Source organism: Halictus rubicundus, chromosome 3 (genome assembly GCF_050948215.1).
Source record: "Halictus rubicundus isolate RS-2024b chromosome 3, iyHalRubi1_principal, whole genome shotgun sequence".
NCBI classification, from domain to species: domain Eukaryota; kingdom Metazoa; phylum Arthropoda; class Insecta; order Hymenoptera; family Halictidae; genus Halictus; species Halictus rubicundus.
Genome location: NC_135151.1, coordinates 14158048 through 14171775, shown reverse-complemented (window position 1 = coordinate 14171775; position 13728 = coordinate 14158048). Strand labels below are relative to the sequence as shown.

At 43.2% G+C, this 13728-nt stretch overlaps 2 protein-coding genes across 5 annotated transcripts; one reads left to right on the top strand and one right to left on the bottom strand.

Annotated features, from left to right (window-relative positions):
• Positions 1-99: 99 nt before the first annotated feature.
• On the top strand, positions 100-2276 carry S2p (membrane-bound transcription factor site-2 protease). The gene is made up of 6 exons (XM_076785472.1): positions 100-275; positions 389-673; positions 754-1104; positions 1194-1352; positions 1420-1677; positions 1760-2276. Exons 1-6 carry the CDS (start codon positions 201-203, stop codon positions 2126-2128), a joined length of 1497 nt encoding a protein of 498 aa, XP_076641587.1. The 5' UTR covers positions 100-200; the 3' UTR covers positions 2129-2276.
• Tfiia-s (general transcription factor IIA subunit 2) lies at positions 2185-3548 on the bottom strand. 4 transcript variants are annotated; one of them, XR_013081996.1, is made up of 5 exons: positions 3352-3548; positions 2978-3082; positions 2759-2888; positions 2602-2689; positions 2185-2511 (listed from the first exon to the last, which is right to left on the bottom strand). XR_013081996.1 is itself a non-coding variant. In XM_076785474.1 (4 exons), exons 1-4 carry the CDS (start codon positions 3421-3423, stop codon positions 2658-2660), a joined length of 339 nt encoding a protein of 112 aa, XP_076641589.1. In that variant the 5' UTR covers positions 3424-3547; the 3' UTR covers positions 2185-2657. The 4 variants fall into 4 exon arrangements, 1 of the variants encoding a protein (XP_076641589.1); XR_013081997.1 differs by having other exon boundaries at positions 2185-2363; XR_013081995.1 differs by having other exon boundaries at positions 2185-2363; positions 2540-2689; positions 3352-3547.
• Between the last annotated feature and the right edge of the window lie 10180 nt (positions 3549-13728).

Sequence of the window (13728 nt, the reverse complement as noted above, 5' to 3'; positions counted from 1 at the left end):
CACTGTTCCAAACGTTTTCAATTCACCGGAAACGATATCTTTTCCTTTTTTTCCTCACTTTCTGATAAAAAGCTACGAAGATACAAAACTGTATACATAGAACTGGCAACGCCGCCCCTAAGTAGTACTCCGAAGTGGTGACAAATTTTGCCTTTGTAGGAGTACTCTGTGGTACAAGCACTGGGTACAAGTTGTGGGCAATGGATGTTTTAAGTATACTAATCATAATAGGTCTCATTCACTGTTCGTTATTCTTTTTTGACACAATTTTCAAGGTATACATCGCTAGAAGCAAATTACTAATGATCAAAATGATTTTTGCATCGACATTCATGAAATGTTTCATTTATAAAGAACGCTTGAAACAATATTATTTTCTATCTTCCAGACATGCTCACATTACCCATACATCTACTTTTTGAAAAACAGTGGATTAGAAGTACAAGTTTTGAGAATAAAATGGATGACAACATCATTGAATCGTAGAATAAGAAAATGGGGAATGACACGCTCCAAATTTTGGAGCGCTTGGTTCAATGCAGGAGTTATTGTTTCTATTATTCTGCTACCCCTATCCACAATAGTAATCTTAAAGATGACTTTCAATATATGGATGAGTGGTCCATCACTTGATAATAATAATAGTAATTCTGATCTTATCTTAGAACCAATGGTAAATTTATTTTTAATCAATCAGAGATTATGTAGACACTTAAGCTTACTTAAGCAATTTATTTCATATATTTGTTTCAGTTTCCTGGTGTAAATATGCCCCTTAGCGAGTTTGGATATTTTATTGTTACATTAGTACTATGTTGCATTGTGCATGAATTAGGACATGCATTGGCTGCAGCAAGGGAAGGCGTTCAACTATTTGGTGTGGGAATACTGCTTATTTTCATAATACCTGTGGCTTGTGTATATTTGAGTATGGTACAGCTTCGTGCATTACCATTAAAGAATCAATTACGAGTTACCTGTGCAGGCGTTTGGCATAATGTTGTACTTACAACAGTGACTGCAATTATTCTGATGTCCTCTACATGGCTATGGGCACCTTTCTATTTATATGGAAATGGAGTGTATGTAAAAACTATTCTACCTGTAAGTGGAGTATCTTTCTTTCTATATCTATATCTATTCTTTTAATATGTCGAAGGTAACAACTTCTTATTGTAAACATTTGTTCTTAGAATTCTTCTTTATTGGGTTCAACAGGACTTTTAGAGCAGGATATAGTATATAAAATTAATGACTGTTATGTCAGACATAGCGAGGACTGGACTGATTGCATTTTAAACACAACAAATCAACCTGCTCTTGGATATTGTGTTAAACAATCACTTATTCAGGTAACAATATTGTTTGATATTGCATATTTCAGTAATTAGAAGTACTAATTTTTTATTTTTAACATAGGAGTACGATGAGTCAATTCCATCTAGACAAAAAACTAATGGTGTTGTAAATTGTTGTACATCAGACAGTGAAGCTAGTGGAAGTTTGTGTTTTGAATACATTGAGGGCCCACAAGCAGCCCCCCTTCACTTACCTCCACATTCTTGTCTTCCAGTTAGAATCATAACTAATCAATCACAAAATTATTGTCATGCAAGCAATCAATGTGTGTTTCATGATACTCATTGTCTAAAGCCTTCTCTTGATAATGTTAGTAAGGTATGTATGTAAAGTATGTAAGTTTATTTATTTGATCATTGAACTAGCAGATAATGATACTATGATCCTACATACATTGTAGATTGTTCAAATACGAAGAAGAGAAGGAAAGGATGTTCTATTTTTTGGTCATCCAGCAGATATATATCACACAGTTGATATATCTGATTGGATACCTAAATATTCATTTATGAACCCTAAATTGCCAGAAACTGTGGTAATTCTTTGCAAATACATTACTATGCTGTCTGCAGGAATGACAGTTGTTAATGTTTTGCCTTGTTTCTTCTTGGACGGGCAGTACATTATCGATGCATTTGTATCTTATTTATTAAAATATACACGACGAAGTAAACGTCTTAAACAACCAATTATAATAACGTTAAAAAGTATAGGTACATTGCTCCTTACTATTAATGTCTTGTATTCACTTATGAGTAAATTATTATAAATAGTGAAACGAATTTTTTTACTACTCAAGATTTATATTCATAGTACAAAGTTACATTGTAATGAATTATGTTCATATATAATCTTAATGCCACTTTGTATCACTTATTCGAATATCTTAATAAACTTTGCAGTCCCATTCATAGAATTATTTACATCTTTGGAACAATAAATTGGACCGTAACAGAGAATTATATTATATAATATGTTTTTGTGTTCTTTGAAGATAATTTGTCCTAAACATAACATAATATATAATAGTCTATTCCCAACTACACTATAAAAATAAAACTAATGCTACATTCTGGTAAAAGCAATTACTCTTTATGTTATTACTTTTAACACATTGCAATGATTACAATTGTTGTATGATAAGACTTATGACTGTGGGAAGTGAAAAATAATTACATACCTATGTTAAATATATTGTATTTTGTCTTAATGTCTATTGTATGATTTCTCTATGGCTAGTACCTTCTTATTAGTGGTATAATAAATGTAAATATTTTCAGTCGTAAAACAATATTATATTATCGCTTTGTTGCAGCATCTGCATCCAATGCTGCAAAAAGACAAAAAACGTTGTATTGCTTGTTTCAATTCTAAACTCATCGCACAATAATGTACTTACCTTTTCCGTCGCAGGCAACAATTTTAACTTTATCAACTAAGGCAAGTTCTTGAACTTCTCGAAATTCAACATCGTTTAGCATAAAAGTCCATACATTGTCACAAAATCTGTATGTATTTAATTTACCTGCCTATAAATTTTGTCAGAATAATGTGTTATTAATAGAAAAAACATATTTTATACAATTACTATCAAAGATATGTAATTAAAGGCGTCTACCTTGAATGTAAGTCTTGATTTAACTCTGGTTGCAAGAGCTTGATTGATTGCCTTATCAAATTGTAATAACACCTTAATTGCTAATTGTGGTGTGATTTGTCCATACTATAAAATCGTGTTACATAATTTAAAATAAAAATTTGTTCAGTTTTCATTAGGATTAAAAGTTTTAACATATACAATCTTTTGATGAACGAAGATAAACTAAGTACGTCAAAAATATCTTTGCATGTTTATAAATGTAACCGTACAAGATAACCATGCACTATTATGTGTTATCATCTGTTTTACATAAAAATTAACATATTATTATTTACATCCAGTGTTCACCGAGAACTCTAACCTAACACTTGGACAATTTTGTCTAAACGTACCTGAATTAGTTCATCGAGACTTTCTTGTAATGTATTGCCTAATGTTGTATTTCGATATAATTGATAAGACATTGTCCTTAAGGTACAGAAGGCACACTAACAAAATAAATCGATCTTAGTTAATGCAAAAGTAACCTTCATACGTAACAAAAATGAACCTTCGTCGACGTTTGTGATGAATTATGTGCATATATTACTGAGCGAAGGTGCTGCGCTACTTGTCATATAAATGAACCAATCAGAGTGTAGACTAAATATGAAAACACCGGCAAATTTAAATTGAATAACCACCGTTTCTTTTTCCTACTGTAAATACAAAATTTAGTCACGGTAGATTTTTTACATGCATTCTGCAAGCACTTTGAAGCACATAAATATTCGCCAATTACATAGGATTTATATTAACGTGGGTTTTTGTCAAATCTGTGTGTGATATCACCACAGACGAGCTATAAGGACAGACCTATCATCTTATGGGACTTCATGTCTCATGTTCTAAAATATGTATCGACTGTTAAAAAAATCAGAGGTTTTGGCAGAGAGAGCCCGGGGTTTCGGCGTTCCCACTTTCGTGACATCGCCGTTTTAGCATGGCACAGAACCGGGCCGTCTTTCCTGGAACAGAACGGGCCACCGACGAGATATTATCTGATTGGGGCCATTACCGACTGCTCCCAGGACCCACCTGGGACCCACTTTGAGGCTCGCAGAATAACACAGGGGCTGGCAGTCTGAATCTCTTGCCGGTGACAGGGGCTGGCAGTCTTTAACAGTATCTCGTCGGTAGTACAGGGCGTAAGAAATCGATTTGTTCCGTTAACGATGTCGGTAGTTCAGATCGTGAGACATCAAACATCCTATGGTGATTGATTTACTCCTATACCTCGTCTGTGGTAGTATTTAAGTGACTCAAGATAATGTGCAACACGTATACCTTCTGAACCTTTCGTAAATATTGCAGATGGTCAATACGGTAGCTAACTGTAACACCAGCGTAATCTAGCACCTCTCATCCTGCGAACTTCGCAAATGAACATGTGTGGCAGCACTGTGGAGCGTTCGTAACCCCCGCCCCCTCCCCACTTTCTGCGCAAACAAATCAAAATTCAGATAGAAATTTCAAAACTTCGGTGAAACTCAAGTTGCAACGTACACGGTTAGTTAGCTGGTGTGTCAATGAGTATAACTCGCTAATAAGTGATGCGGAAAGGCAAGAAAACAATGTGAAATTAACCTGCTTTATGTGTGAAACATTTGTACGACCAATCATCTTTTAGAATAGTCTAAACTATTAGAAATGTTGAATTTGCTATGACACGAGTACGTGAGTAGTACGCGTTCGAATTTAGGATTGATTGTGACGAAAGGAATGGATGACTTGTAAGTAATATAATTTAGGAAATTTTTGGTATACAAACAATATGTAAAAGTTCATGTTTCTTTTCATTATGATTACAGATGCTGTATGAAATGTGGTTTCATTACTAATACGTGAGGAGGAAGTTAGGATTGTTTCTCCATGTATAATACAAAGATTCAGTTTGGTAAGTCCCTTCTGATCTTTGTATTTAATGTTTAAGAAAAATGTTTCATAGTATTTTATATTATATTTATTAATTAGAGTAATAAGAACTACTGCTGTGCATCCTATATGTACACCATTAGCCTTCGATACTCGAATTGCGATAGAGTAAGGCGGGAAAATTCAAAATTCATGATCAGAAAAAAATTTCAAAATTATTATTACAAAAATAAACCTCAAATATGTTTAAAATCTATGACATTTATAATAAAAATCATTGAATATTGTATTTTATTTTCCAATACTTCGATCACGATGAAGTAAAGCAGGAATATTTGAAAATTATGACTAGAAAAAGAAAAGATTCCAAGTTTGTTATTAAAATAGTAAATCTTAAATATGTTTCAAACTCATTATATTTGTAATAGTAATCATTGCTGAGTATAGGGTATATTGAGTTTCTTTTTCGATACTTTGATTGCAATAAAGTAAGGCGGGAATATTCAAAGTTCATGGTTAGAAATAAAAGTTTCCAAACACGTTATGCGAAAGTTATACCTCAAATGCATTTTAATTTTTAGATTATGTCACTTTCTATAAACAAGATTCAATTGCAAGATATAGACAATAATAATTATCGTCATTGTTAATGACATTATTAGGCTGCTAAGTAAAAGTTACGCGTCAATTACTTTTGTTCTTCCGAATTTCTGTCTCGTTTACCGTCGCGTCGGCTGTGCTATTGCCGTCGTTTAATAGCTCTGCTTTTCAGTATTTATGTTTCCCCTCGACTCTGGTCGTTCCTTATGCGATTTTAGCAAGTTTCTTTATGAAAGCGTGCACCAATTATTTAAAAGTTGCTATTCTCCATTCTATGATTGGTCGGAGTTTCGAGACTTGACAAATTACGGGTGTAATGGCTGGACTGGTTCCAGGTCACAAGCGAGCAACTGAATGTTCTTTTAAACTCGTTTTAATAACTTACTCCCCTTCTGCCGGCACTAGTTGTTATATCCAATACTTCGTCGTTTTCTTGTTGAATTCGAACGTTCGTTTCACGTTGCTGTTACAGCGTGTTTGAGTCGGTATAAAACTCGTACAACATCGGTACATCTTTATGTCCTTGATCAAATAAATATTTATTTTATATTCATTTTGATAATATTGTAGGGACCAGTCAAGGAAACTCGAAGTGCTTGCAAAATGCAAAACAGCTGAACACGATTTATGGTGTACGTGACTAGACACAACTATTTTTGTGAGAACTGTTTAGTTTCAGAGCCTGGCATGATTTTACTTTTCGTTAGCCACAGTCTCAATAGCGGCATACGGGTGCCATAAATCGTGGAGCAAGGTCTGGAGGAAACCGGCGTTATTTGCAAGGGATTTTTTCCCTTTTCCTAAAAATACAAGGACAGAGAACACATAATAAGAAAACGGGACGACGGGGACTCCTGGTCAGTTGTCAGCTAAGAGTCAGTCGTTACCCAGTGCGCAATCTGTTCTGTACGCTAGTTAGCGCAGCAAAATAAAATCTTTACACAACGATACCGTGTGTTTACTAAGCAAAACACTATCCTGCAATATAAACTTATAATCGCACGATTTATTCGAATCGGGTAAACTAATTTGTTGTAAAACGTGTCAGTCAAGATACGGTTTCATGCAGTGAATGCGAAGTTGTAACTGGGGCTCGATCATAACGAACGAGTTTGTAGCCACTTGTTTTTAACAATATCAGTATCACCGTTGCTGTCGTTACATTAGTAATGCGATTGTTCGAAGTTCTATTCAGTAAATTGAGGAAACTTCATCTCATTAAATCAAGCAAGCAGGTGGTACGTATAAGAGGGAGCCTTCTTACCGCTCGGCAAGTTTAGATGCCCAAGTAATTACGAGTGAAAACTTCGTCCGCGCATGCAGAACTTTCCTCGGTAAACCGAAAGAGGTACAAAGTCTCCCGAGCCGGAAATGAATAGGCAGTTTCCATGAATTTACCTCGCGAAAATTATACTCTGGGTTCTTCGCGAGTTGCACGTTTCTTCGCGGATTTATTATTATCGTGGTCGGTAGGGCGGTGAGCGGGGGGGGGGGGGGGGTCTTTCTTGAAACGGTGCGCCGGATCAGAATAAAGTTAACGTAACGAACGACGATGACCCATCCACTTTTGACGCTGCCAGGCGCTTCGGATTCGTTCAAAGGTGTGAAAGTCTTTAGGCATCCTGGAGCGTTTTTAATCCTTTTGAAAAGAGGTGGCGATCAAAGGTGTTAAAGGAGCACTCGAGTCGAACGGGATAACCAATAATATTTTATTAATGGAGGTTATTCAAATTTTTTTCTTGCCGGCAGCCACGACTCGTTTGCATTCCTCTGAATAATCTATTCGCTACGCGCCGATTAAGTTTCACAGCGATTCAAATCGCCGACTGTCGATATTCGGCCAAGGGACTCGCACACTCTGTCCCGGGATCTTTGCGGACAAGCTCGCACACCGTCCCGCCACCATCTCAATGGGACTCCCTTGGATCTCGCGGCAAAGCAAAGGTCAATTAAGTCGACGACGATGCAAACCGTTGACGAGTGGAGGCCGATGAACGAGGAACGAGAACTGGAACGGCCGAGGAAGGAAAATTGCGAGTAACGACGATGCGGGGGCCAAGAGTAAACGGGGTTCGCGCCTGGAGATTCGACGATGAAACCAACGAACCAGACGCGATCTTCTTCGGAAGATCAGGCTTGAATTTGTGGAGCCAATCCCGCGTATCCAATGACACGCCGGATAGCGAGAGGTCCGCTCGAAAGTAACGAGGCAAGAGAGGAGGAAAAAAGGAAACGATGGAAAAGTGGAAGAGATTTTCGAGAATCGTGGGGAGGAAAGGAGATAAGGTCGCGGCACGACGTACACAATGGGGAATGCGACTGTAGTCGGATCCGAGGTCCGGTTTGCCGGAAGAGGACATTGAACGGAACGAGCAGACCTTGCTAGAACGGGACAGGGGCATCGATCGGATTCCGCTGTGCGGGAGTGCAATGAAAAGCATCTTTAAGAGTAGTACAGCGGCGTTTCGACGGGGGTTGGCGTTGGGGTTGGTTTCGGGGTGAAAGTGGGTTGTGTAGGGAACGCACGGATCGGCCGGCGCGGCGCGGCGCGGCGGGAGAATCCGCGAGACTATTTATATAGCTTGCCATCCAGAAACTTTGGGAGAACAATTTATTACGGATATACGTACCATTTAGAGACGCCAAAGTTATTATGACAGAGAAGTTTATGCGCGATAAAGGGACCGGGAGACTTCGTTATTCAATCGATGGGAGCGCCGCACCGGCTATAATGGGGGAGCGTCTTTCGGGGAACAGTTTCCTCCTCTCGAACGCGACTACTCTTTTATACATTTAGCGCTCGTACTGTTTTGGGATCGGTACTGTTCGTCCGTCGGATGATGGCTAGGCAAACGATACGGACTTACTGTATCTCGGCTCCCCTACTACCGCACGCATTGTCGCTATTGGCTGAAGACGATGACGAAGAACGACAGCGAATCATACCGAGACCGAGTGAAATAGTATGATTTCACAGCATCGGCGTAGTCTCTCAAGCCTGTGAAGTCATAGTTACTTCTCACTCGATCTTGATATGACCGCTGGAATTGTTCGTCATCGTTCTCGGCCAACAGCGACAATGCGTGCGATGATAGGCGGGTCAGGATAGAGTGACAACGTAAACATTTTGTTTAATCATCATCTGACAGTACCTGTATGTAAGTTGATCTTGTCACAAAGCATTTCGTTTCTTAGCAAAAGGCTCATTGCCACGCGAATTTTATGCTCTTTACACAACTATCACCTATTTCATTCGTAGATGCGATTCAGTGTTATCAATAACAATTATTAGTTACTTGATAATGAAGCTCCCACTTTACGCTATAATATAATTAATTTCAGCATTAATAAATTCATATTCGGTGGCATTCATTTCATGATAATCATTTTTAAGTAATTCCATAACGCCGGTCATCGACGACCACTGTTAACACTTCGCGGGCCGCACAGTTACGCTACGTATAGACGCGATTTTCGTAGAGATGCGTGGAAAAGACGAAGATTCACGTCTTCGGTCGAAAAAGTGTTAAGTAATCTTCTCAAGCCGGGTGCACGCGTATTCTCGCAAACGTATGAGGATTTCTCTACGGACAGGCGAACGCAGCCCGGCGTGTGTAGACTGAAGCGGGAGTTGCGTGTTTTTGCGAGCAAGCCTCGTCCGTTAGTCGATAAAAACGTAAACGTGGCTCCAGCTCCCGGGTCGGCAGATTTGGAAAACTGCTCTGCTCCTCCTTTCGGTCACGCGTCACTTACCAGCCGGCGTTAGGGGCGCTCCATGAAATATGTAGGCTCTTCGCGACTCCCGGTTTATTAGATTTTATCCGCGTCGTTTAATGGTGGAATGATTTTCGCTTTATCTTTCGTCCGAGCGACGCGACGGCGGAGATGAATTTTCAGTGGCGACATAATATTATAATTCACCGCGCTTTAAATGTATCGCCCGCGACGCGGCATCGGTGCACAGGTAATGCCCGGTCGAGGAGAGCACAAAGATACCGTATCCGAACGATGTTCCCTTAGAAATAACTCATGACAATGTCTGCGAACTTATCAAAAGGAGAAAATATCTATATTCTTTCGAGAGCATGAAAAATGAGAGCATCGGATTCTTTATCTATCTCCGCCGTGTCTTTCCTTTTTTTGCAACGGAGTCGGAAGAGGGAAAATAGATTCTTACTTTATGTTCCCCGGGGAACAGAGGTACCACGCCGTGCGCGCCCGCGCGCGCCCTTTAACACCATCGGAATTAAACTACACTTTGATACGGTTTAAATATTATAGGCACTGTTTAAACAATTTGCTCTCGCGCGTTTACCCGGCATCGTCGACTTTCCCGACGTTCATCCCGGACGTGTACTGCTGTAACGAAAGCGATAAAGTTCGGTGACGCGTCGACGAAGATTTCGAAAGGAAGCAACCGCGGAGAACAGTCGAACGTATAGAGGCGAAGAAAATGATCGTATAGGAAATGACAATATCCACTTGTTACGTCGCGGAAACCCGAATGGTTTGTTAACGCGACGCGAGGATAAGGAGACGCCATGCGCAGGGGAAAGCGAGAGAAAACAGCGACAGATAGCTGGGTGAAGGGGGCAGAAGTCACGAGGAGAGGAAAATGGAAATATCCGTATGTCGAAAGAGATAAGTGAAACGGCGATCGAGTTTAGCTAGATAGAGAGGGACAGAAGGACGAGGGTAGAAGGAGAGAGAGAGAGAGAGAGAGAGAGAGAGAGAGAGAAAGAGAGAGAGAGAAAAAGGCATGTCGGTGAGCGTCGCCGTTGCCAGGGCAATGAATCGCAGATTGACGCAGGCGTCACGACGTCCGGCCACGCGCACACCCGTTTCCTACCCCCTTCGAACCCCCGTCGGAGCGTGCCGCTGTTTAAGGCATGCACTACAATAGACGTTTTCTTGTCCGACGCAGTCGGTTGAGCTTACGAGGTCTACCGTATTATGATTTACACGTTAAACTCCTTCCGCGCGAACTGCTGCTCTTCAGGGTTTTATGAGTCGTCAAAGCATTCTTCCACGAGCTCCACTTGTCTCTTTTACTTGTCCCTAACGCCGCAACGCGGATTTCGTTTAACTGAAAACGTTTCGTATTATTTCGTTTCGAATCCGTTCTACTTACAGGCTCAAAGTGAACAAGACACGAAAGATGCAGGATACATTGCTTACCGGAACACAACTAGTATGATTCTCGACGACTACGTTCTAGATATAATCTTCCTTCAATTCATCCTGGAGGTAACGATTTGATTATGTTCCCGTGGGTGAATTGTTCATGCATCACCGAAATTTCCGATGAATAATTTTAATTACAAATGCTCGGTTGTGGTGAGTAATGTGTTAACAAAGGAAATAAGAGCGCCTTTGGAAAATTTCAAACTCACGTCCCAGCAAATGGGAGAAAGCAACTGAACGTTTCGCAGTTTCGAAACTAGCGGAAAAGCAATTATCGCGAGCCGGAAAGAAGTCGCGTCTTTTCGCAACAGTTTCCGGAACTTGTTTAAAAAGTTGCCGAAAGATTCGTCGAATCCGAGGCGGGCGACACAAGTGCCAATTAAATTGGCCAGTCTTTGAAGCGGCGAATCGGTGCCCGACAGGATTGTTCCGCCACTTTCGGAAGTTCGGCCCATTTGTGTACGGCCGTTCAAGTGTTCCATCGCATCGTTGACGCGTGTTCGTGTGAGAGCGCGGTTCGGGGTGCAACGCGTCTTGCCCGGACAAGAAGCCGGCCGTTCGCTCGCTCGCTCGCAAGTTAGCTAGCAGAAAGGAAATAAAGATGGAAAAGATCAGAGGCGCGCGCGGAATATAGCGTATGTCGTCGCGGCAGTGTCGACGTTTTCCATAGGCGGGGTGGAGGGGAGGAAAAGTTGGGCGAAACTTGGAGGAGAACTAGAGAAGGAAGTAGCGGCGTAGACGAGGGAAAGAGAGCGACCGGTTTTCGGGGGTTGGAGGGTGCGACGGGGGTAGAATCGGAATGAAAGGAGGGATAGATTCGGTGGTGGAGAGAGACGGTCTTCTCGTCGATGTGTAGAGAATCGGGTGGTCGTCGCGGTGTTGGTAAACGTAGAAAAGACGAAGGGGTAACACGGTGGTGGTAGAGGGTAGCGATGGTGTTGGTACCGGTACCGGTGGCGGCGGTGGCGATGGTGGTGGTAGTGGTGGTGGTGGCAGCGTGTCCCGACGCCGGGAAAGTTTCGCTGAGAAGCGCGCGGAGTGTGAGAACGCGGCGCGAGCGAGAGAGGGCTCAATGGAGAAAGAGAATAAGAGCGAGGACGGTCTGAGGGTTGGAGGTAGGGAGCGACGGGGGGATGGAGAATGAGAGTGAGTTTGGAGCGAGTCCGGAGGACGGTAACGCGGTGCGGGCAAGGTTTTCGTCTCCAGTTCCCGCTAAGCGGCCGACAGGATTGGAACGAGCTGGCTGTACACGGTTGCACACGCGGGGGGTGAACGTGTTTGTCCAGGTAGCGTGCGCGGTGCGAGGGTGGTTGTTTGCAGCGCGAAAGAGCACACGCGGCACGCGGCACGCGCTACCGACAGAACCGTCCGGCCCGTGGTGGCGTGTGTGACCGACCGAGCGCGGCCGGTAATAACGTCCGTAAAATAGCATAGAAGTGGAGGGGGTCTAGAGGAAAAGGGGGTGCCGGGGAGGGGGAGGGGGAGGGGGATTGCGATTGTTGCACGAGTTACACGCGTGCTACCCCGTGGTACTCGAGTTCACGCGTGGTACTACGGCCGCGAAGAAGTGGAGGGCCGCCGCGAGCGTACGACGTCGACGAGCGCAGACTGCGTCTTTCTCACCCACGAGCCACGACTGCTCTGTCTCTGCTCTCCGCTCCTTCCCCGATTCCATCCTCCGCCCTCCTCCGGGCCGCCTCCTCCTCCTACATCTTCTCTGCCTCCTCTTTCTCCTGGTTTTCCTTCGGCGGACTCCTACTCTCGCCGGTTCCCGTCTCTCTCTTTCTCGTATTCTCTACCCCTAGTGAGATATTGATTTCCCTTAGCTGACTCCCACGAGGGCAGGCGGCAGGCAACCAGGTACGGCTACCTCCGCGAGTAGACAGCTTCCGACGATGAGAAGGAAATCATCGCATGTGTGTCGAGTATGCACTTTCCAAGTTTCAGCGGTCCAAAGATCCCCGAGACTCCGAAAATGGTCCGCCTCGACGCTTCCGTGCGTCGCGTCGTGTCGATCGGTCGGCTGCTGCAAGCCCTGCACCGAACTCGAATCATGCCGCGCTTTTCTCTACGCTCCTCGCCACGCCACGTGTTACTCACGTTCGCGTGACTTTCGAGCCCGTCCATGGAAACTTTCCGAAGACCGAATATGCTCCTCGTTGTCCGACTCGAAGTCTTACCACGGAGCTAACGCGGCCGTGGTCCAACGACAAAGTTTAACGCCGCATCGTCGGAAGGATTCCCGAATGTTGCAACCGCGTCTTGACCTAAGACAAAGTGTCCAAGTTTGCGAGCGTGACAATCTTACAACTTGGAAATCGGACCGCGGGTAGCTCGAGGCGCGTGCTCTTTTCGCAAAGAAGCCGCGAAGCCTTCTACACCCGATCTCCCTAATTAGTTTGTGGAATCGATTTCGGAACCATTAACGATAATCTCACTTCCCCTATACTTTGCTCACCGAGCACTCAATCCTCGATCATTCTCCAGCGCGATTCAATCAACGGTTGCGCCCGTCCCAACTTCGGATTAATTTCCTCTGTTGCGCGTCGAACTCCTTCTTAAATAAATACTTTTCTTCTCCACCTCTCCCGCCCCCCCCTTCCCGGGGGAAGGGGCTGCTGCTCGGGAATTCGTAGGTATATCCGAAGAAAGTTTTGCGAAGTAATCCGCCATCTTGGTTCCTGCGCATTGCTGGCCGGCGGATCCGCGAGTGACTTGAAACTTTTTTATTTACCGCGTTCATGCTTACACACAGAGACAAAGAGGGTCGAAGAGGGGAACTGTGTTTCCCCTACCGAAACTCTGGACGGGGGTGCACGTATCTGTCAACCCCCACCCGGACTCGTGCCGCCCGCCGCTTTCCAGTAAAGTTTTCCCGAGATCCTGGAGAGACTACGAGCGATGTTGCGGGTGGAGAGAGGGAGTCTGTGCGTGGGAGGGGAAAAGCGAGACCGCTTTCTAGCAGCGTGCGCTCACCGGGATCCCTTTTCAGCGAATTCTAACCTAGTAACGAGTTTGCTCTGTCGGTAACGCCGGACGCGTGCCAGCGATAAACGTGTCGCGCGTGTTAC

Excerpts from the sequence above, each read along its gene's own strand:
- S2p (XM_076785472.1), top strand. The coding sequence starts at position 201 with ATGGATGTTTTAAGTATACTAATCATAATAGGTCTCATTCACTGTTCG. Across the intron at positions 276-388 it reads TTTTTGACACAATTTTCAAG|ACATGCTCACATTACCCATA; the intron begins GTATACATCGCT and ends TCTATCTTCCAG. Across the intron at positions 1,678-1,759 it reads CTCTTGATAATGTTAGTAAG|ATTGTTCAAATACGAAGAAG; the intron begins GTATGTATGTAA and ends CATACATTGTAG.
- Tfiia-s (XM_076785474.1), bottom strand. The coding sequence starts at position 3,423 with ATGTCTTATCAATTATATCGAAATACAACATTAGGCAATACATTACAA. Across the intron at positions 3,083-3,351 it reads GTCTCGATGAACTAATTCAG|TATGGACAAATCACACCACA; the intron begins GTACGTTTAGAC and ends ACGATTTTATAG. Across the intron at positions 2,690-2,758 it reads TGTTGCCTGCGACGGAAAAG|CATTGGATGCAGATGCTGCA; the intron begins GTAAGTACATTA and ends GTCTTTTTGCAG.